Below are 25,242 nucleotides of genomic sequence, written 5' to 3' on the forward strand. Positions count from 1 at the left end.
CCTGCTAATCTTTATGATGAAATAAAATTTCTTTGAACACTACACATAATACTGAAATCTGCAGTGCTTTCTCTCCCCAGCCCCAACCTCGCTCTGCTAAAAGCAACTCCTCCACTCCAAAACCATTGTTCTTTCTAAGCAGGAATGTGATGCTCTACTAACAAAAAGACTTCTTATTTTAATTAGATATTGTTAATACTGTCTGTGCAATGTGAAGATTTAGGAGAGGCATTTCTGCACTTGTATTATTGATGCAAGATTTAATTTGTAAGTGACAACATAAATTGGTGGTCTGCAATGAATACAGACTTGCCATTGAAATCTTTCTCATGTTATGATTTGTCACTGCAGCAGCAATGCTGGAGGAAGAGTCTGATGACAATGTCTATAAAACTTTCTATTTGGGTGGCATCACTTGTTTCTTGCCTGGTCAATATAACAACCATAAATCTTTGTTCTCTTTTAAAGTGGATTTGCGGGAAAGAGGGAATTGAAAGGAAAAATTATTTTGCTTATTTGATAAATTTGTTTTGGTTATGATTTCTTGTTTGAAATTTGATCATCCTCCTCTCTTAAGACAACAGCAGATCCAAGGGAAGCAGATCCAAGAAATGACTGAGCAATTATTGTGATGGAAAGTCCTATCCAAGAGTTGTGCAACACTTTCCAGCTCTCACTGGCTCCTTTCTTTCATTGTAAATTACCAGATGAATACATTAGGTTTAAACATATAAAGAGCCACTCAATCCAGAACATTATTCTCTTTGAAAGCACATTACACCTGAGCCAAGTTTTCTAATGGCTGTCAAACAACACTTTAATGCTTGGTTTGACTAACCATGACAGGTAGTACACAACTTGTATAGACAATTTTACACTGTCTCTCTAGTAAATTATTGACTACAAACTCAGGAAAAAACCTCCAAGTTTCTCTGTGTGGCATTAAGAGAGAGTTAAAACAGGTTCTGTGGAATGTCTTCATGAAAAGGTGCCAGAAATAACGAGCAAAATAAGAAACAACTGAGGAGATATGAATAAACTTAAACTACTCCTTGTATATGAATTCCACTTTAGTCAGTGGAAATTTTTATCTTGACACTGATTTTTATACAATTTCTTTTATTTTGCTTTTTATGATATACTTCTAGGGCTCTGTTTTCCACAAAGCATCTCGTATCTGACTCAAAGCTGTGGATAGTTATGAAGAAGCAGCTATAATAACCAGAGCATGAAAGTAGAATTTCACCCCATTTTTTCACTTTTGCTTTCACATTTCCTTGTAGATTGCTACATCAGAAAAACATCATTCAGCTTATTAGCAAAAACCCACACAGCTGTATCTTCCCACAGTTTTATATACGCAATAAAATGTAACATTAAAATCATTTTTGTATGCCTCTGAAAAGAAAAAGAAATTAAGATCAGTATTAATATACCTAAAAAAGGTGTAGCCAAATAAAAGCTGAGCACTGATGACTGATTTAGTCAAGCCATATCGGAACTTGAGTTTTAAGTACAAATGAGAATTTAGCCATGACATTAAAACACAGCTGAAGTTACAACAACAAAAAGGAAATACTCCTAAGTAGTGACACTGCAATAAAATCTAAATAAATTTGGAAGAAACCTTTAAAAGCTTTACCATAACGACAGTGATATACATAACCCAGAGAACTGAATAATTTAATAAAACCACCAAACAAAAAACCACCAACCTTATAAATCAAGTTTGTTTTGGGTTTGTTTTTTATGAAATCCCATCAACTTGTTCCAAAGTCAGCATCTATTAGCACCTATAATCAATAAGTAGGCACAATCAAACTGCCTGTGCAGCCTTCCCAGTGCATCTTCAGGTGCCCATTACTCTCCAGCTCAGAGCATCTCTGACACAGGCAGCCAAATGGTCAGGATCCTCCAAATACCACAGAACTCCCACCAGGCAGCTCAGTCTCTGATTTCAGTGTCTCCCATTCCTGCATCTGAAGCCTAAAGAAGCTCCTCAGCAGAGCCACTTGCAGAAGAAGGAGCTGTTTTCAAAATGAGACTGTTAACAGGTTTTCCAGGGAGTTGCTTTCCTCTCTCCCAGAGCAGCTGTGCAAAACTCAAACGTACTTCTAGGGTTTAAGCTACCTCAGCATTTTCTTTCACTTGCAATGAATGCAATTTTCACTCAAGTGCTAAGAGTTTTGTTCATCAAAATGGTGTTTTATGTTCGGTTGATTATTCATTCTAGCTATAACAAGTAGAGCAATATAAGGTTCAAAATATGCTCCAGATGGTAGAACCACAAATCAGAAGTAAATCAATTTATCAAAATAGGAATATATTTGGGTTTATTGACAGAATTTTACATTAAAATATTCATAAGCTTCTTCCTAAATGTTCAGAATACTTCAAGTTAATATCCACCCGAATTTGGAGAAATTTAGAGCTTATTGGTTTGTTTTTATTAAAAATTATCATGTCAGATGCTTAAAAAAAAAAATCACATCACAAATTTAATTTTAGAGAGTGAAAGTTCCCAAGAATAAATACTTTGCCACAATGAAACAATGGAACATTTGCAGTGTACATTAGCAAAAGGTATTCAGCCACACAATATCCTAAATGCAATATGCCCAGAGAGGAGGTGGAGCACAGATAAAATGATGGAATAACTCAGCCAGATCAGAGAGATTGAGAAAAGATACAGGAGGAATGTGACCCTGAATTTTTAAACAGTGATAAGAGCTTGATCTTACTATTATACTATTTTGTTACAGTTTATTGTTTCCAGATTAAACAAAACTATCTTTAAGACCTAACAAAATTTTGGCAGGTGTCAAGGTTACACTTTTGGATATAATTTCAGGTTTCTACAGTACTAATGCAGAAATCTAAGCATAGACTGGAGCCACCTTCAAAAGCAACACCACATTTCACCACATTGCTCTTCCCCTTTTGTCACCAGTTCCATGAAACAACCAAACAGCAATTCCAAGGTACAGCTGATATTTTCAATAACTGAATGTTCACAGAAAAATTAATTTCAAAAGAATTGACAATATGTTTGAGGACCACATATACATATGCAGAGCATAACAAAAACTCCATCTTAAAATAGTATAATCATTCTTTTCTTGATAGAGGAGCTACAGCACAGAAAGAAAAGCTGAATCAACAATGTTTATACTAAAGGCAAGGATATACTACAGGTAAAGAAATACTTCTCACAGTAGAAGCCCATTCGTAGTCAGCCACTAAATCATTCAAAAAGTTCATCAAGTAAATAAAATATCCCAAAGAAGTTAACAGAAACACACAATCAAAATAAAACCATGAAAGAAAAACCATGAAAGAGTCAAGCTGCTAAATCCCAGAATAACTTGAAAAAAAAAAACCAAATTCTACTCTAAGCTTCAGAGAAACTGACCAGCAGTAATTTCACCTACTAGATTCACTGGTATCTAGTTCTGAAGAATTTTTCTAATTCATCCAGTAGTCTAATTTATATTAGAAATATTGCATGGGAAAACAAAAAAAACCAAAAAACCCAAACAATATACAAAAAACCCAGACAAAAACCTGTAGCCAGACCAAAAAATGAACACTATAAGAGATAGCCACACACAAACAAAACTGGCTATTTCAGGAAAATTACTAAAGCAGATGCAAATTATTCACACAAGTAAGGATATGCACAATCAGGCCCGTACTAATTGAGCACAATAAACATATTCTCACTCATTACAGATCTATCTGCCTAAACTTATCTTTGCTTTCTCTTCAATGCTTATGAGTTATTCAGTCATTTCCCATCACACAGGAAAGGAAATATTGCACTATGAAGGCAGAGTTATAATTAGATATTCCTGTATTTCATTTCCCATATATGACTGAATGAGAATGGATGGGAAAAATATGAACAGTGATAATAATAGCATGTTGAAACATTCAGTAAGAAATACACTGGGCATAGAATAACATCTTAATTCTTTCTTAGCACATACTGCTGTGTTTACTGCAAGGTCAGCTAAGTTACTGTAAGAGATTTTTAATGAAAACAATTATAAATTTAAAATAACTGTGTTTAAAGCATTTAACAGTCACTAAGGTCAAGTGATTACAGCAGTTACAAGACCCAAGGGATGTGTTGACACCAAAACAAAAGTGAATAAATTACCTCAGCCAGTGTATGCAATCACTAAGTGACCACAGAGGTTATTCAATGTATGCAGAAAGAAGACTTTCAGGCAAAACCAATAATGAAAATGTATCAGAAAAAGAGAAGGAAACATAAGATTCAGTAAAAGTTGCAGGAAGGGCTGACAGGTAGGCAAGGGAGGTAAAAAGGGAGTGGAAAGCACGTTCCATGATTTGGCAGCAGAGATGAGGAAGGATAATATTAATAAAATTTTAGATACCCAAAGAGATACCCAAAGGTGAGACACCCAAAGAGCTGCAGAGGGATGCAAGGCCCACAAAATCAAACATTGTGTAGTCGACAGAAATGCTTCCAGCCTTGTATAACTCCACACTCTAAAGATATGAAAATTCCTTTCTGTAAGGACATTTTATTTGACAATAGTTCTCCACACACTGCTTTGGGATAAGGTTCTTATCAACTGTGATGAAAAAAAGATGTTGCCCACCTTATGGCAGAATGAAAAGGAATCCTGCTGGTTCCTGCCAGCCAGTAGTATGTATTTTTTGAACACTTATATGTCATCACCTCAGAACCTTGAAGCTACTAATCTTCACAATACAGACAATAGTTAAATATGATAATTCCCATTTTGCACATAGAAGGCTAAAAAAAAGTTGCAAAGGGGCAAACTTGACTTCATACTGTTTTGATTCCAGATGAGGAGAGAACAGCCCTGGAGAAAGTATTCACCAACTCAACAAAATTCCATAAGGGTACCAATTTGCTGCCTCACCTTATGTCAGAAACCCAGCAACTGGTACCATCATATATATGAAAATGCAGGTGGGCTCTGTGCACTTTTGAAACAGAGAAGAATAAAAAGAAAAAGAAAAAGAAAAAAAAGAAGTAACAAAGGCGTTTTCTCTGTACCTGAAATATGAAAGCCTGAGGTCAAAGCCAAAAGTTCTCACAGACTCAAAGCTTCCAGTTTCAATGACACTGACTTCCAAAGAATGTAAAACCTGCTTCCTCAGTGAAATACTTCTACAAGAACTACATATACACTAATAAACCACCATGGTGAATTACTGGACCTGGAACAAAACCTATTTAACCCATTCAAAGGGTTTTCATTCTTCTGCTGCAAATGTTAAACCAAGTATGTGTGTGATGAAATGCATCATGAAACACCTGTTAAACACAAGGGATGCCAAGTGGCTGCCAACAGTGTAAGATTCTCCATAAAAGGATGAAAATACACTAAAATACTTAGCAGCTTAATTTATTTTTTTTTCCATCAACACTAAGTTAGCATTTCCAAATGCCATGCACTGGGTATTGGCTCTGGCTGTATCAAAACAATACCTATGAAATGAACCAAAGTCACAGAATAATAAAATACCAGCTTGGAAGGGAACAAGCATCATCTGCTCTGACCTTTCTGGGCTAAAGCAGAGATTAGTCCAAAGAGGAACTCTGGTAGCCAGGCACTGCTCTTACCAGTGCATTCAGGGTAGACTTTGGAGGTCAGTGCTCTCCAGGAAGCAAAATTTTTTCTGGAGCTGCCTGGCATCTTTAACAACAGAACCTTGTTGAACAGCACTCCCAGTGAAGATGTGAAGCTTCCCACCCACTGCCCTTACCTTGCTTGCTCCTCCTCCTTCACACCACCATTTACAGGTTATCACAAAGAATACTCAAAATTTAAGGCAGATGATTCCTACTGTGTCTCCTTCCCTCAAGCTGTTTACATATCCACCTACTTCTCCCATCACTTCTTTTTTGATAGCTTTAAGCTCATACAACCCTGTGCCACTTTCTAGAAATAAGAATGATAAAACCAAATTACAGTAACATATCAGTATCTGGAAGCCCAAATCCCACACGTACAGAAAGAAAAAAAAAAGAAAAAAAAACTAAATTGGGCCATGGAAATCAGGAGGTTGCAAGGCAAATAAAAAGAATGGTATGGAGAAAATGCAAAGAAGGGTGAAAAGCAAGAGAATATGAAAGCTCTTCTATTTAAAAATTCCTATTGTAAATCCAAATGTTCTTCACTTCTCTCTTGAAGGGTCACCCAAGGAACTCCAATGGAATAAAATGATGCTATTAAAAGACATGTAGAGATGTGGCCATCATACAGCAGGTGAGAGAGGGTGCTGTGATGGAGGTAAAAGCATGATGGCAAAGCTGTGCTTTCCAAGGTTTTTACATAATGCCAAAACATTAATTCTAACATTTCTTGAAGATCTGCTGCTTGAGTCACCTTCGGTTCTGACTGTTAATAATGCAAGTGGTGAGATAGTGGTATACAGCTATGCTACAAGTGGCATTTATAACAGATGCATCCTGCTCTACTTCCTTTCCTTCATTTTGGTCTTCTGCTGTTGAAATTTAATTGTCCTCATCTCTAGCAAGACACTGTTAAGGCACTGCTATCAACTGCAGCATTCTACCAAGGAGGCTTTCAGTGTCTGTGTTCAAATTTCAAATGCCAGTGCTCATCACTCCAAGGGGCAATCATGTGAATACCATCCCCCCAAAACTCTCCTCTTCCAGACAGTATTACTGATTTTGCTACCCTACATTGTGGGAAGAAGGACTTCCATCATTTCCAAATATGTTATTAACTTTCAGCATTGCTTTCAATTATGGTAAACTCAAAACTTCAGTGAGCAATAGTTCTGGCTGTGAACATAAAATCCCACAGCACTGAACTAGCTGTATGCATTCATAGGAGGTGCCACTATCCCCTCAGAGCACACAGAGGGCTACATAACAGAATCTTTCCCCTCAAGATAATGCAGAAATACAGCAAAATCTCTAAATTTATCTTAATTAACAGAATGATACTCAGGTTAGAAACAGTACATCACGCGAGGACAAGTGAAGCAAAGGGGGAGGGGGTTCAAGTGCTCTAATTCAATTAGGAGGCATTGACTGACACTCGCACAGGAGAGGTTAATTGGGGTCACCAAAACGAAGTAATTCCTTACCTAACCAGTCATTAAACTTCTTAACCTCTGAGGGCAGTCCCAGTTCGGTGAAATCGCCCGTGTGGAGAAGGATGTCCCCATAAGGCATCTGGATGCCATCTGTTCTGGAGTGTGTGTCTGAGACGCAGACAAATCGCGTGTGGCCCGCTGGTTTTGGAGTGTCATATGGAATAGGGTCGACCCTAAAGCAGACACATAAAGATCTCGTAATAGTTACAAGGTTAAAACCCTCACATCTATTATTTCAGGTATTAAAATGGATCCAGCTGAACACAGAACACACATATACATCCACTGGAACACACCATGCCAAAAGAAATGACCAAAAATCCAGAAGGGGCAACAGTGATTCCTAAATACTTACCTAGTAAGGATGGAAAATAAAAAATACAGAATAGATGGCCAGTTTGTGACACTGGAGTTAATTTAAACATTGGGAAAAGTGAATTTGAAAGAATTTGAATTCAGATATATTTTTTCAATCATCTGCCTTTTAGATGAACAGGTGCACAGGTCAGTAAATAACTCAGTAAATAACAGGTCTCACAGGTGAGCCAGCAACACACTGACACTTGAGCTGAGCAGAAAAGCATCTGATTTTGTTCAAGGCCATAGACACTCTTATAGATTCCATCAGGAATATTTGATTTTACACAATCAAGTCCATTCAGGAGTACTTAGAGGAAGCCTTGAAATCACAACATTGAGCCTAACTTCTTACTCTCATACAAAATACCAACCTTGTTTTTTTACAAAATCTGTACAGTCAGGGGCTGTTGTGGTAGAGCATTAAGCAATCATAGATAAAACTTTTCTTTTAATTATAGTCAATGATGTTAAAAAATTTAGTTCAGTTGGTTATTTGCAACTTACATTTGGTAATTATTTGTTAACTATGATATCAGCCCAACACAGAAATCTGGTTTTGAGTTGTTTTTCTTTGTGTTTGTTAAATTTAAGCAGAACAGAGAAAAATAACAGGAAAGAGAAATGCTTGGTGCATACTTAGGGGGTTGAAGTTTTAATTTGTAACAGAATAACTTAAAATACAAAAGGCAACCCATTGCTTCCTTTGGAGTAGCAATTATTTCTTTACAAAGTTACCATAATTTGATTTGCTCAATTTAACATTTGAATAGCTCAGCATCTGGATTAACATCACAGAAAACCCCATCCCAACCACACAAAACTTCAACCCATTCCATTGATGTGCCACTTTGATCATGGTCAGAGCTTAGCTTCAGCTAGAAGTTTTGAGGTATGTAGGAGTTAAGTCCGAATAATCGTCCACTCATGTCTCAAATCATCAGAGCAGTGAAACCAAGCTCCATATATTCTAAAGCACACAATATAATCCTGTAAATCATTCTGAACCTGTTCTTAAATCCCCATAGTTATAATGAGATGGATGATCCACCAGGAAATAAAACAAATCCTAAGAAAATAGATTTCTGAAGTATTCCTTAATTTAAAAGCCTGTATTTACTATTTTTAGTAAATGAAACCTGTATTTAGTATTTACTATGCACTGAAATGTGAAAGAACTTCCACCAGTGTTTAGTGGTTCAAGAAATCAGATTCCATATGGATATGTACTGCTGTCCAATGGAAAAATGTCCACGTGAACACTTGCAAACAAGATTTCCCAGTCTTTAAGAATCTGGAGAATGTTTACTAAGAGCTAAAATTTTAGCATGAAGACAGGGGTGGGGAGATTGTTGGACTGCCTTTCCTACAAACATAATTAAGCATTTCCAATTAAAATTTATTTACCATAAATGTACCACACTTGGTTGCTGTGTTCCACTGAATTTAATATGCAAAATTCAGACTCTACTAGAGGATGTTTACTTTACTTTGGTCTTTTCTTTTAACAACAGATTTTACTGCAGGCTGGCCTGGATGAGGAGAGGCCATTTGGCAGATACTTTTTTGGGGGGTTGGTATTTCATCTCCTATTTAGTTAGTTGAGCCATACAACTGGCTACAGGTACAGAAACCCACTGCAAAAACCTGAGCTCTGACAGTCAATGTGTTGTTATTCTCTGCAAGGGTCAGAAACTAATAAGGTTATTATTACACTGGAAAATTCATTTACTCACTGACACCACACTGGGAAGCTGGGCAGAACTGCAATGACAGGCTACAGTGCTTTTGGTTTTGATGTCTTTCTCCAGTTACCAAAAGTAAGCCAAAGCTTTTTCAGTATTATGCCCCATGGTAAACATGGGGGTCTCCATATCAATATTTTCACACTTCTGAGTATGTTTACTCCAGACAACACAAAAAATGAACACCAGCTTTTATCAGTACCATATACCTTGTTCAGATCATCTCTGCTTGAGCTGTGACCAGCACTGCCTGCCTCTGGGGACTCCAATTTTGTTTCTACAGAGCAGCTCTGATTTTGCTGTTCTGTGCAGTCTGTTTCCAAACAAACCCTGTTTTGCCCTAGGCAATCCCTGTAAGAGCATGACACCAAAATCTGGTTTAGGATTTTTTCTCTTCATGCAATGACTGACTTACAGAAAATTCTATAATCGAAATTAAGTTCCTGACCCTTTTTTCTCCTCTTTACAAACACTATGATGTTGCCAAGTAACCTTTTTTCCTTCATTTCTTCTCTCATTCACTAGTGCTTGCCTACTAAGTATTTCAAAGTGAGATACTGAAGGTTATTGTGTTCAGCCCATCAATTTATCTTACTCAAAATAGTCCTTCAATAGAAACTGAATAAAAGTGGTGTTGTTGCCAGACGTAAAGGCTCAAATTTTCTTTTTATCCACAGCTACAGTGTGGCACACTGTAATGTAGGATTGTTCTTTCTCACTAAATTATCAGATGTTTGGCATCTGAACCTGGGAGATCAGTGACCACAGCAGGCAAGGCACTGTCCTTTCACACTGCTTGGTAGCAGGCTGAGAACATCATCCCTTCTTCTGGTGGTCTGCTCACCTCATGACCCAACAACTGGGGATTACAGACCTGCTCTTCTAAAAGCCCTAGGACATCCTGTTATGACCCTGTTATGCATCCCACCCTTGCCACAATTAAAAAGGAGGTATAACAATAATTTCAGACCTGCCCATCATCAATCTCTGCTGAATCAGAGCACATATCTAAGAAATTCTACACATTCTTTACCATTTGCTTCAAACAAAGTGCATCCAGCTAATTTTGACAGTTTCCATCATCACCCATACTTTATTTTTCTAGAATTCCTGAGTTGGCAGACCGAAAAACTGTACAGGTTATTTGATCACTGCATCTGGAAAAGCATGTTAATGATAAGATGCAGTATATGTTATTCCAGAATAATTTCCTATGTTATGAGTCTAGTAGTTTAGTCTCTACTACAGACTATACTGTAGTACATATAGTATAGTCTATAGCATCAGAATCAGTTCATATGTTAGGATTATTACAGGAATCAGGAAATGAAAAATAAGCTAACCAAATAGACAGGTATCAAAATGGTAGGTTTTTCCTGAAGTTAGTAAATGGGGTTTTGCCTAAAGTTAGTAAATTATTTGGGGAATCTGACTTTCTTTCCAGACAGCTGCCAACAGGCACTTATCCATCCTGAGGTACCTTGGACCTTAGAAAATCAGGCACCTTGGTGTTTTTTCAAAAAGACCCAGAGTACAATCCCACAGGGCAGATGAGCAATGACTGCTTTTTAATATCATGAGGGTAACGCAAAATCTGCCACTTTTAATGCATTGATGATGAGAGTTTAGAAATCAGAAGGGACAATATCATCTTCATACACTTCTATAAGGACCTCATTTACCAGATAATTACTTGGCTTTACTAAACTGCCCTTACCACCAGTTATTTCCATTCAGAGTAAGAGTCCCTCAGGTACAAACCTCAAACTGACAATTCCTCACACATTGCTGCAGCTGAATCACTGCAAACCAGGCTGTGATTTGGCTTGCTCAGCTATCACTAACTCAAATCTTCCTCCAAAACTGTGGTTACCGTGGGACTTCCAATACAGAGGGGTCTGTGGCCACAGCAGCCCATGCACAATCCTGGTTGGGCCACTGGCACCATGGCTGCTTCTGGGGGACTGCAGGGACTCAGGACTTGTATGCTGTATGGACTTGTATGCTCAGGACCTGTATGCTTGATCCTCAGTCATCAGACAAGCAAATTTTGTCATGGCTTTAAGCTTTAAAAGCAGAGATTAGGTAAATAAGCAGCAATGAGCAATGCAGAAATTATCAAGGAGATTCCGACAGCGAGGTATGAGGGCTGAATTCAGAAACCCAGAGCCGAGGAAAACATTGGGCCTTTCACACACAAACGACTTGATTTAGGATGTCAGGCACTGGAACAGACATTTGCTGCATATTTTGGCCCAAGCTTACACTAGTTACTCATAATGATGTCTTATAAATCAGCAGCATTATAAAGTTCTTTTGAGACAGAAAGAGCAGCACAGCCCTCCTAGAGACAGAGCTGCAGGCAAAATTACACTGAGACCCTGTTTTCAAAGAAAATTTAGACACAAACACCTTTTTTTTTTTTTTTTTTTTGAAAGAAATAGTTTTGACTGCACGGTATAATTCTGCATGGGTGAGTTCAAATGCTGAAAATACATAGAGGGCTCTGGCTGGGTTAGCCAGTCCCTGGGAATGCCTCTGCTTAGAGAGCTGAACCCACAAGCTTTTTCACTTCCTTGCTCTCTAGGGTTTTGAGATATGCAGACCCCAAATCCTCCCTTCTAGACCAGTTCCCAAGAAACCAATTCATCCACAAAGATGGACTAAAAATCTTAAACATTAAGCCAGGAAGAATTTCCCGTTCCTAACGTTGAATAAATCATTCAGATGAATGCTGCACCTATGCTGGACAAAACATTTACAGATGTTGAAAACCCCTCCCCCTGCCCCAAGCCCTACAACCAGCACTATAACTACTTACAGGCCACTACTTTTTAAGCTGGTTCTGTTGCCTATGTTACACAGGTGAACAAGGCATAAGTAAGTGCAGAAGACCACATCATTTTCCTCTTTCCCAGGCTTACCAGATGCATAAATAGTCTCGTGACAAATGGGGCCACATCCTTCCCAGGCTATGTCATATCATAATATAATAATTTCTGCACTGGGTACTATTTGTGACTGAATTTGTGGGTTTGTTTTTTGACATCTAAATTAGCATCCATTATATCTATTTAAGCACAGGCTTCAAGTCTTGTGTACTACATAAAATCTGTGTGTGTTGTTGCAGTCGCTCAGGTGGTTTAGGAGTCATTTGGAGACACACTATTTAGTAACTATTTAAAAAACATACCTGTGTTGCTAGCTTTGAAAAACCCATCTACTCAGACTTGCTACCAATAGTCAGTTTTCTTTATTTACAGTTCAACTTCCTCTTGCAAAACCTTCATACTCTTCCTGATACTTCTATTTTCAAAATTTATAAAACAAATACTTTTTAAAAAAGCTGGTTAGCTTGGTGTACTTATTTTAGCATTAAAATATAAACATTTTCTTCAAAAATACTTTACAAAGCTTGTTCCTAAGTTATTACCCCTCCTCAGCTAAGGCAACAAAAGGTAATATTGTTGATACTAGAAAACACAAGCAATATGTTTTCTATATCTTCAGGTTTTTCTTTCTTTGAATTCATATCTCTGCCTCAAAACATGCTCCTTCTGGCAAGGGAAGCTCAAGAAAGGAGAAGAATGGAAACTTCCATGAAAACTTCTTGGTACAGTACTTTAAATATTTGTTACTGTAGCCAAATCTCAGATGTTTGTTATATGGTGATATTGTTTTATTTCTCTTAAGACAGTCCAAAGTCCTGGCATTGGGTAATCATGCGAGACCTGCAAGTTAATTATTTTTGTCAAAATAACATCAATAATTCTCTCAGTCGAAGCAAAATGCATGAAGTGTATCTGTATGCCCTGAAGACATTCAAGAAATGAAATGAAAACAACTAAAATTGTAACTGTTCTTATTTTTAAAAAAAACCTTAAGACTATTAGGTCAACTTTATCATTTCAGAACCAGTTATGTCACAAACCAGAGGACTATATCAAACTGTAAATGTGTCTACATTTTGAAACAAAATCTTAACACCTGTACTTGAAGACTTCAACTAAAAAAAATAAAGTTTTAAAATGCAGTGTCATGTAGCTAAGTTGATCGGGCTGATATGAACATGGACACATTACTAAATACTTGATACATGATCAGATTAAAGCAGAACTCCAGTATCAAGAACTCACAGTGCCCCTGCTCTTTATTAGAACTTACCCAAAATCTTTTGAGCTGCATCTGTCTCCTTAAGCTACATGGGTTTAAGATGTTTGTCCCTGGGTTGCTCTGCAACTTCATCTCCCATGGATGCTCTGGATGCACTTCCCAGGTATTTTGCTTTTCACTACTGCAGCTCTCTTACTTCTTAGTTACCCCTGTGCCAGCAGTCATCTCAACACCCAACATTCCAACTACATGCCCCAGCTGCAGGATGCTGGCAGGCAGAGCCACAGGTGGGGACAGCCTTGGCTCACACCTCTGTGATGTCCCACAGCCACCTGGGCAGAGCAAGAGCATCCCCTCACCCATCAAGATGAGCCACCAGTGAAAGGGCATCACTGGGCACACACTTGAGCCAACAGCACACAAGGGAGGCTGCAAGCCTGTTGGGATGGTGACTGGGCCCTGGGGGTTGTTTTTGTTCTGAGAACTCTCCAGGCCCCAGGGGTTTTATCCAGCACCCTCTCACCTTTGCCTCAGGCTCAGCCACCCCTCCTGAGATGGCTGCCAGCCCAGCTGCCCCATCCTGCTGGCTTTGCTCCAGGAACTGCCTCAGCTCAGCAAGTCCAACAGGCCCTGGCATCTTTATCCCCTGGGGTCATCTCACTCTGACTGCCAGGGTGGGTGCTGATTTCCCAAGCACAGCTGTAGATCCTAACCCTAACTGAGGCTTCTGCATTATGAGGGCCCAGTCACAGGAACCCACTGAAAGTAGAAAATACCTGGAGAAGGGGGAGGAGGGTGCAAGTAACTGCCACATCCAGCTGACAGGAAATTTTATGATTTTCCCCCTTAAGAAATCCTGGCACCCACGGGTAAAGCCAGACACCACAGGTTCCATGCAAAGTCTTTCCTCAGCCAACAAGATGGCAAACAAATTGGAGAAAAAGCCAGGTGGGTTGGTGGGACCGGAAGGAACAGGGTAAACTCTGTGGTAACAGTACACTGAGAAAAGCCAGAGCACACAGTAAGAAAACAACTGCAAGTCACCAACCTCCCCATGGCCACCCTGGCACCTCTGCCGGAGGCTCCTGGCATCAGAGCCATTGGCTCCCTGGTGGCACCTCCAGGGCCAATGCAGGGAACATGGAAGCTCAGCACACACTTCTCCCTCCTGTCACACGCCAGTTGCATCTCCAGAGCCACCCCGTGCCACAGCTCCCACATAAGGATCTGTAGGCCTGAAAATTCACACTAATCAGTCAAGAATTACTGCGTCCTCACTTGAATTTTCAAATTACAAACAAAACAGGCCTTTCACAAATATTTTTGAAGCCATAGTTACTATTGTATGAAATGTTACAGCAAATAGTTTAACTTCTCAGTACTTGTAACTGATCTGATATTGAAAAGGAAGCTACAAAAACCTTGAAGGGGGCAGGCAGGTTATCTGACTGCATTGTACCCTCCAGTGAAAGGTGGACTGAAAATTCTTACAGCATAAATTCAGCACGATACCCAGACATCTCCAGCCAGGAATATACACACAAACAGAGCTGATTTTGTGCTACAACACATGCTGAATGACACAAAGACACATCCTCATTTCCTCTAAATAAACACAATGCATGTCAAAATACAGCATTGCTTTAGTTGGCCGCTATCAGCCATGAATTGTTTAAATCATACATATTAGCACATTTGTTAATTTGACTACATCTCCCAGAATGGCCAAACAGCAAGGAAACAACTGGCTGCTTCTCTGACTAAAAAGAGCAAATATCTTCTGACACTCACTGGTAGATCTTACCTCTACAAGCACATGCATCTAAGAACACCTTACCTCCAGTTAGCCAGAAAGCCACACTTCTGGAAACCTCTGCCTAGATGTGTCACCAATGAAAATCTTAGAGAGAGAGTCCTGGAAACTGTAAATCAGAGGTCTGATATTTATTTCAGAATTGGCATTAATTGTGTCTCGGTGCAATGTGGAAAAAAAGAAAAAAAATTACATTTACAAACCCACAGGAGGATTCAATGCACCACTCAGCATCTTACTGCTAATATTTCCAACAATTATAGCTGCAGGGAAATGATGGATCTTTTCATTACAGGTTTTGGAGCTGGTTTACTTCCAGTGAGATTTATGAGATTAAACAGAAAAGACCTATATTACCCACTGTCATCATTTGGGCAAACTTAAGAAAACCCTCCCCTTCATAAGGAATTTGTAATAATGCCTCTTCCCTGCCCAATATAGATATAAATTGAGTTCAATCTTGGTTAATCCCAGATTCTGGTCAGTAATGAAACCAGAAAGAGGTAAAATACAGATTTTCTAAGGTATTCTTTGGGGGAAATAGTCAGCTGGTCTTTTTTCTAAAGTCTCTAACCTCTTTTGATATTAGTGGGAATTCAGAAACTGAACTGCTTGAGCACTGGTGAAAATCCTATTATTCATCATTTTGCAGACAAAATTTCTTTTTAGTCAATTAAGTACCTTCTAAAATTTGGGTACAAGTGGCATTTCAAAGGCTAGAGAAGCAAAACAGAACTGAAAACAGTATCAACACCAGTAACAGCATCACTCTAAGGCAAAAGTTACTCCTTGAAATAAATTGCCATTTTTATGTGAGTACTGTTTCAATTAAAAGTAAAAAGCACTTTTCCCACATTTTTTTGTTGTTGTTGTTGGGGGACTTCTATAAGATGCCTTTCCCCCACCCTGAAAGAATTCATTTGCTGATAAAACTACCCCAACTATGAAGGTATGACAATAAGCTCTCTATATCAAAAAGCAGATTTTTATTTCCCTTGTAGGGGATACACAAACACTGACTCATTAAATTTAATCAAAGCATAATCTGGCATCCCAAACCCCCAAAAGAAGTGAATTGTGAACCAACCCTAATTTAAGGACAATGAGATTTGAAAAATTCACATTTTTATATCTCTGAAAGAGTGAGGCTAAATTAATGGCTGGTATCCCTCCAATTATTTCAATTGCATGAGTCATAAAATGGGGTGGACTTATTTCTAGGGCGGAAACCACAGAGAAAGCTTTAGTCCTTGCTTCAATAGTAAAATAGCTTTCAAACTGTAATGAAAAAAAGAAAAACCCCACACCAGAAAACAAAACACAAAAACAACCCAAAAAACCCCACCCCAAAACTAATAGAAGCAGATCTCCAGGGCAGATTAAATTAAATTAATTTCACTCTAACGTGACACATCAAAAATGCCATCTTTCTCAGACATTGGAACAATTTTGGTCAGAAGAACAAATGTAGAAAACTAGTGAGATGATTTATAATCACAAGTTTCTGTCAAAAAAAAAAAAAAAAAAAGAACTGTATAGGCATGTATTGAATTCTATACACCATTTGTGACACATTTTATTAAGAATAAAATCTGGAATGTTCTAAAATGTACAGAAATCATATGTGTAACTCAATACCTCTTGTTGGAGATGAGAGGTCAGCAAATAGACAATTCTTAACTTAATAGAGCAACTGGACTTGAAGATGCAAAAAATGTACAGAACTCATTATCTTTTAGAATTTGCTACCTTCAAGATTCAGAAGCAAATATTCAGTGTTGAAAAACCCACAGGATTGAGCCAAGTTTGTTTGCTGAGAAACCCCAGAGGTTGGTTCTGATTTGTTTGCTCCACAATATATGTTTGGCCTAAAGCATAATAACCACTTCAAATTTTACTGACTTGCAGCTCAGGAAATACAAGTCTTCTTTAATCCACAAGTAAGCAGTGGAAGTAAGAAACTGCACTTTGCTTTCTCAATCATTTTACTCTCTAACCTGAAGGAATCTCCCTCTCCAGACATGAGTTGCAGTTCAGCCTCCATGTAAGCAAAGTTTTAGCCCTCTCCTAAAAAGAGTGCAAATAATGAGTCTCTCTCCAGCTTTGCATTACAATTTGACTTGCATAGGGGTGATACATCCCTGTCCAAAAAAACTGTACAAAGGAGGGACAATTCTTGCTGGGTAAATGCCACAAGTTCCCATTTTAAGTCGCTAAGGGCACAGAGTGCCACCAACATGCCTATGAAATGGTCACTGACATTAGCAAGAGATTGGTGAACAAACAGAACATGTTAACTCAAATAAAAAGAAATCTCCTAGCATTCATCCAGCATGAGATACTATTTTAAGGAAGCAAATTGGCAGACACCATATGTTACCTACAAAACCCATTTGTGGCTCTGAAACAGTACAAAAATCTGTCTCCATTGGTATTCTCTTCTGCATCTAAACTCTAACAATCTTTTCCAAGATAGCAGGAATAAAATACTTCCCATTGAAATCTGGGCATCTAACACTATTTTTCTACCATGTAAAACTCTTCATAATCACTATGCTGTCTTAAAAGGTCTCTTGCCATTCAGTCTCATGCATATGAATTATTTCAGCCTTTGTCAAAGGTTTCAGACTCTAACTCCTCTTAAGGTTTAAGAAGCTTTCTGCACAGAGGATGATAAAATATTGACAGCAATTTAACTCTCCTTCCCAAGTTAAGTTCTTGTTCTTAATAGGAATAGAGAAGGGAGATTATTAACCAGTTTCTACCAACACCAGACAGGTTCCTACTCAGCCTCTGGGTTACCAAAAAGCTCAGTACTACATTTAAATGGATGAAATCATGGAAGCTTTCATATTATACAGTCCTGCAGCTGACCTAATATTCCTATACTCCTAATAATTCCACTGCCACAGATTTTGGCACCAGTCATCTTAAGCTCAACTTGGATTCTAGACTTAGATAAATAAATATCAGAAAATAAAATATCTTATGGATCAATCCAGCACCAAATATTTTTGTTGCACCATCACTATAGTTTGTCTATGGCTTTATTTGGCACATATCACATTTAGACATTAGGAGAAGCAGTGCTCCATATACAATCAGGAAGTCTTGTGAATAATGTAGTTAACAGGCAGAGGTTTTGTGGGCAACCACAGTGTTATAGGTTATCTAAGAATATTGTTGTTTTGCTTATACTTTAATAATAAATATTAATGACTTAAAAATCCTTAGTGGGAGTACCTGGGACATGCATGTCTATCAGAATTGTTACTGACTTCTGCAGTTAGCAATTATTCTGTTAAACAATTTCTTTTCAAAAAAGATGTATCCTCCAAAATCAAATCAATTAAAAAAAATCATTATAGTCAATATAGAAATCTACTTCAGGGGTACTTTTAAAAAACTCAATTTTAAAATAAATTTACTTTTGCTTCTCTGCCAGTTCCAAAAGCAGGGAAAAAGAGGGAAGAATAACAGAATAATTTTTATTTCAATATTATCCACAAGTTAATTCCAAAGTGAAATAAGCCGAAAGCCCTGAGTATGCAGCTTCTATACGTGAAGAATAGTGAGGTATTATCATGAAAGACTCAGGGATTGTTGTTCACTGCACAAACCAATTCAGTAATCACTTAATATGCAACAGAACATGAGACCCTGAAAGCTCTGAAAACTGCTTTCCAAACCCGTATGCTGCACACTATCAAAATTTTGGTTCACACAGCAGATGCAGAAGTGCAATGCAGAAAGCAATTTCTATGGCAAATACAAAAAGCGAGTATTTTGAAGCCTTGAAACTTAAAGAAATAATATAACCATGAAAAGCTCCAGGAAAGATGGAAACAAGCTGCACCACATAACATTTTATGATTGAAAATGAGATGTGGGCAATGTAATTTCATTTATGTGATTCTGTTACCAGCAATGCAAATGCAATCTCACTGATTACTCTTCAAAACAAAAGAGCGAATTTCATTACTTCAACCAATGCATTAGACATGTAAAAATTACAAACAATCCTATCTGCAGCAGAACAAATAGAAACCACCATTTCACATTTAGATGCAAAAAACCAAGGTGGGTGATATTCATCCTTTTGCTGTGGGTGCTGGCAAGCCATAAACTGAATCATGCAACATTTAAGCTCACATAGGCAGTGGCACATAAGGTCTCATGCAGAGAGATTAACTCCTCCTTATTCATGACAATTTTGTTGAAGACAGAAATCATAGCTCAGATTCACAAATAATGAGTTAAAAACATAAAAACAAAAAAAGACCAGAACAACAACAAAAAAATCTGATGCCACACCTTTTTTTATGCAAAAGAATCTTTTTTTCATTGTTCTTTTCATTTTCTGGTTTCTTGAAGCCTGAGAATATGAGGAGGCAACTCTGAAGTAAGACAGGCTGTATGAATTAGAAGCACCATAGATTTTCCTATATGACTCCCCAGGGAGTCTATTTATTAGGCACAGTCCTATTTTCTGATTTAGCTTAAGCACTTTTCCTAGAGAATGAGTGTTCACACCAAGAGGAATTCCAGAGTACCAGCTGCAGAATAGCCTTTTCTGTAGGACCTACCTAAATCACATTCCCTATATGACTGCACACTTATTCTTGGTTTTCATCTTCATACTCTTTTTAGTACTTAGAAGAAAAAGAAAAATATTCTGATAATAAAAACTTCAGGAAAGCTTCAGCTACTTGAAAGTTCAAAGTGAAACTCCCTAACTGCCAAAACCAAAATACATAAATAAATAAATAAATACATGGAATACCAGGGTGCACTCATCCTCAGCTATACTAACTTGGATGGGGTTTTTTTTATCAATCAAAACCATTTTTGCTTTGACTATGGGTAAAACTGCACCCACCTAGTCATCCACAGTAATTTTTTTCAGTGTGCAAATGAAATGCCAGTTCTTTTCCCTGTCATTACAGAGCAGGAAAACCTGGGGACAGACTACAACAGAATTCCACAACAGCTCTTTCTATGAGTACTCAGAAAAAATCACTACTAAACATTCTGTCAAAGACAGTAACCAAAACTTCCCTGTACCTTTTGACAGGGTATTTTCTAAGAAAGGAAACGAGCTAATTTTTGCTCCAGGAGACAGAAAAAGGAAAAAAAAATAAAAAATCAACAAACCACAACTCTAAAGTCTTAAAACCATTTTTTCCTTTACATCTGGATCCATTTGGGTTTTCAGTTTTCTCTACATTTCTGCATTCTGGCATTGCCACTGAAACTTCCAGTTGGGGCAGCACAAAGGGCTTGTGCTGGTGCTTACAGAAGTCAGTCAATGAAGTCAAAGTTCACAGTGACTGTAATGCTACAGGAATGTGAGCTAAGTGAAACTATTTTGATCACATCAATACTTTAACAGTCATCTATATTAAATAATATTAGCAGTTCAGATTCTTCTTTCACGATAGTGACTAATTTCCTGCAACCTTTCTTCTCCAAAGAAGAACCCTCCAAAACCTCTCTGCAAGCAAGAACAGACTTCCAGGCTGTTGCATAACAAACACTACCCCTGAGGGCAAAACTGGCTTCAGTCTGTTCCAGAAACCCCCTCTGTAATTGATTATTCCATCCAGTTCTAGTCTACTGGTTTACTTTGGCCTGTAAAATCCTAAACTCCTTCGTCTTCTGCAGAATGTGAAGACTGGCAACTAACTTTACCCCTAAGGAGCAAAAAATGGCTCCTTCTAGATTTAAGACACTCTGGTCAGGATGCCTTCTGGAAAACAGAATGCTCTAAACCTTTCCTCAAGAATGGCTTAGTCTGCAGGCTGCTGCAGAAATGGTTACCAAATGGGAACACGCTCAGAGATTTTCCAGAAACAACTACTTTTGCCTAAGAAAACAATTCCAGCACTTGATTTTTTTCCCTTGGTATTACCTACAGTAACAAGGATCACGCTTATTTCTTATTTCTCTCCTTGTCAAATAATGTTAATTTTTTTTTTTAAATAATGATCTTTAACTGATGAAGAGAACATCATGCAGTTCATCTCACCCACACAAATGACATTTTCTTGTCTGAAACATCACAATCTCTCCAAAGACCATTTCTCACTAAAGCAATGCCTTGCTGTTATTATGATTTGATACCTATATATCTTTTATAGAGTCACCAAGACTGCAACAAAATACAACTTTAACAAGCACAGCCGTATGATTTTTGTAAACCAGCTAATTAGAAAGGCTGACAATCACTTCCATGCCCTGACTTCTAAGCCAGACTCCCTCTGTGCACACACACAAGCCAAACATGATCCAGTAAGTCACCCTGCCCTTGATCTTTGCTAAATAACCATGCCCAGAGAATAGCCCAAATTACAGACTTGCCATTGAGCTATTTCTCAGTGTGAGGTGACCTGCCAGGTGTCTGTACCATCAGCCCCAAGACCTCAGCACACAGGGCTCTGCCTCACAAGCCAACTATCCCAAGGGAATCCAACCTCAGAGGAATTTAACAAGGTCCCTGACTCGTTCCATGTGCCACTCACTTTTCAGTTCCCAGCCTGATAGTAAAAATGCAATTCCAGTCCCAGCGTGATGGGTACGTGCTTAGATGTGGAAGGACAACTGCAGGATGGTACAAAGAGAATTCAGCCCTGGGACATTACCTATGGCCTGCCACCAGTTTAATGAGATGTCAGAGCTGCACACAGAGGATAATACAACGTAAAGCCACTTTTATATTTTGAAGTCAGAGCAGGGAAGTGCTGTTGACTGTGCAAACTTGCTGTGGTTTTTCGTGCCACTAAGAAAAACGAGGAAACTGTTAACCACGTTGCCTCCTGGATTTTCCCTGGCCTGTGATCCTCTGTCAAGAGAGTCACACCAAGATCTGACTCAAGGGAGATGAGTCAGAAAAGGAAAGCTATCAAGATGATTGCCTTTACCATCTGTCCCATTCACAGGTCTGGTAAAGGCCACTTTTTGTAGGCTAAGAGTGTAAAATGCACAAGCACAGACTTGGTCCTCCTTAAAAGTCAGTGTGAAAGGTGAGTCACGAGCCAGTTCATGAATACTTGTCAGGAAAAAGACAAAAAGGGCCTTCTTTCCCTCCCGCTAACCCAGAATCTATACTGGGAGCCTATAGACATGTGGCTGGTCACATCCTTATCTAGCATTGTATGTTCAGCTTCTAGATGGTTGCTTTTGTTAGAGAGAATATTACACTTGGATGGGAAACAGACTACCTAAACAGGCAAATTAAAAGCAAACAAAACAAAAACAAAACAAAAAACCCCAACAAAACCAACAAAAAAAACCCCACTTAACTTCAATATACTGAGATAACAGGAGCCCTGACTGGACTTTAAGGTGCTCAGGGATTCTTCACACTGTTTGTTTCCAGCACCTCAGTCCTAACCATCCATGGGGTTTTGTTCCTCCATTTTTTTATACTTTCATTGAACAAATCAGTCCCATTAGGTGGTCTCATGTATTTATTTAAACTTTAAAAGCAGCAAGAGACTATGCTGTATATGAAAAAGGGAATTATGCCCAAAGTCAGTTCTACTGACTTTGCTTGTTTCTTTTTTGCTTTCCAATGACCATTTTTTTTTCCTGAGGGACACACTGACATAAATGCCACATTAACTGCCAACTCCAAGAGAAGAACATTTCAATCACCCATTACAACTAGGAATCAGATCCCTGAAGTCCAATGGCCAGACACTGTTCCATGCCCTCCCAGTAACCCCACAGCCCGGCTATCACTGCCACTTCTTATCTTATCGCCATTTCAAACATTGTCTGCTCTGCTCAGACAAAGAGCCAGACCCAAACAATGATGTTAAATGAAGACTTCCCCCACACACAGCAGTCTTGAACTTCTAATGAAACTGATCACTCCTTAGCAAGATACCAAAATGCATCAGGGCTTTACGGGCTTTAAAATCAAAGTCAAGAGACTGTCAGTAGGAAGCAAACAGCAGAACTACTGCTGAATGTAAATATTCTCTCAGTGAAAAAGGCAAGTGCCAGCTCTGTGTAGATGTGCATAAACACACATCTAAACAAATATGTACCCTACGGGTTTTTTGATTTCTTCATTTTTTAATCACACACACACAAAAATTATTAAATTCTTCTCCTACACCTGGTGAGTAGAAAAAAAATACAAAGGATGCTTTTTGGCTCATTAGATTTTAAAAGGCTGCAGAAGCTGCTGGGATTTTTCCAGAGTAAAGAACTGCACGTTTTTTAATTTCATTAAAATTCAGACAACTCTGCAATAGAAAGTGATGTTAGAGAAAATTATTTTTGAAATGTTTTTATAGCAGTAAAATATCTGGTATGTATGCAATAAAACAAAAAGAACTAAACCCAGGAAGGAGCGTGTCTTCTGCTTCCATGGTTTTTCTCCATCTGGCTACTTGTTGTCAGGAACTTAAGCTTTTTTACCAGCTTAAAATCTGTGTCCTCATTAGGTGGATCTGTTAACATTAATCATCTGTTAACACAATTAGCATTAGAACTATGCTAGGAAACTTCACTAGAATTGATTTTGCCTCTGTTAATACCAACTGCCTTTTCTTCCAAGGGAGCCACAGGCAGGGTGATCTCTAAATGAGGACCAAGGGTTTCTGAGGAGAGAACAACATCCTACCCAAAGCTTTATTTAACAAAGACCATTCTTCATCCATCCCCTCCCACCCCATCAGCACAGGCTGAACATGCTGAGTACCCACAGCTCCCCAGAGGCTTCAGTCCCAGGGAAGGTCCAGGCTCCCATGGTTCAGAACAGGGTCCTCTAGTCAGTCCTTGTGCCTTGCATCCTCATTTGCTGCAGCAACACCAGCAAGACAGTTGGCAGCTCAGCACTCCCCACGCTTTAAATATAAAGCACTGCTTTGACCCTGCACAAAATCAGAGTTGAAATTCCCACTGATCTCTGTAGGTGCATTCAGGCCCTCTGGGATGTAGGAATTATCACAAGATTATCCTTGGATCTTTGAACAATGATGGAGAATTCTTTATATCTTGTGTGGAAGTTACACAAAAGGCTTATGTGGGTTAATTCACCCACACACTGAATGCTAAACCACCAACACAAGACAAGAAACCCAAAACTTTGTATCTATGTCTGGTCACTCTCCCCTGTTGTGCCAGCACAACCCTCTGCAGGGGCAGATGGTGAACAGGACTGGAGATCCAAACCAGGCTAGAGTTTCTCTCCCTCTAACTCCAGAGGATTATTCTGAATTCCCAGTTATGTTACATGTACAACATGGACACGTGGGAGAAGAGAACAGTGTGCAAAGGTCTGAGGGCTCTTCAAGTTGGCAGTATCACCACCTCAAAAAACAACACGGGGAAAAAAAGCACTCAGAAAAAACCCCACAGCTTCACACAATCATCGTCATTAATTTAGCAAGCAGTGGCCTAAACCACAGTGGATGTTACAAGAGATGTTAGGGCAGCTTAAAGCAGCCCCAGGTTGCAGGTCTTTGTGAAACCAGTGTCAATCAGATTGCTGACCCATTTGGCAGTTCAACATCACATCTGAAAACAGTGGTGAACCTTGACTAGGTATGCAAGTGAATCCCTATCTTGGCTTCATCAGTGACTAAGCCATACAAAAAAGGTACAGATACCACACACACACACAAAATCTTCTTAAAAAAGTATTTTCCCCTTTTTTATCAATACAGCTCAGCTTAGGAAAATATTCCCCAGCATCTTACTGTTTCCACAAGGATAACTAAGACAAACACAAAAATCTTGATGCCACTGAAACTTGTGACAATATTTTAAAACATTTCCCATTATGTACATTTGAAAGGCCAGTTAGTAACTGTGGCTGGACAAAAGTTAAAATTATTCAGTAAATTTTCTCAGCAAAAGTGCAAGTTACTGTTTTACCCTCTTATTATTTTCATCAATATTCAGGTCAAGTGGTGCAGAGCAGCATCACAAGAAAGATCCTTCAAGATTCTCTCCTAGAGTCAGGACCAGCCCTAAGTGCAGAGAGCAGCAGAATGAGAAAGCAAGAAAAGCTGCCAATATAGGGGGTCAGACATATGCTATTCCTCTGTAAAAACATAAGTAGTGTAC

General features: G+C 38.6%; 1 protein-coding gene across 1 annotated transcript in view; it reads right to left on the bottom strand.

Annotated features, from left to right (window-relative positions):
* The window catches only part of MPPED2 (metallophosphoesterase domain containing 2), a 94,756-nt gene that overhangs the window by 51,386 nt on the left and 18,128 nt on the right, over positions 1-25,242 (bottom strand). The window contains exon 3 of the mRNA XM_030451224.1: positions 7,123-7,304. Coding sequence (XP_030307084.1) covers positions 7,123-7,304 — 182 coding nt within the window. The remainder of the gene's footprint in view (positions 1-7,122; positions 7,305-25,242) is intronic.

The sequence above is a fragment of the Calypte anna genome, chromosome 5 (assembly GCF_003957555.1).
Source record: "Calypte anna isolate BGI_N300 chromosome 5, bCalAnn1_v1.p, whole genome shotgun sequence".
Classification (NCBI taxonomy): Eukaryota; Metazoa; Chordata; class Aves; order Apodiformes; family Trochilidae; genus Calypte; species Calypte anna.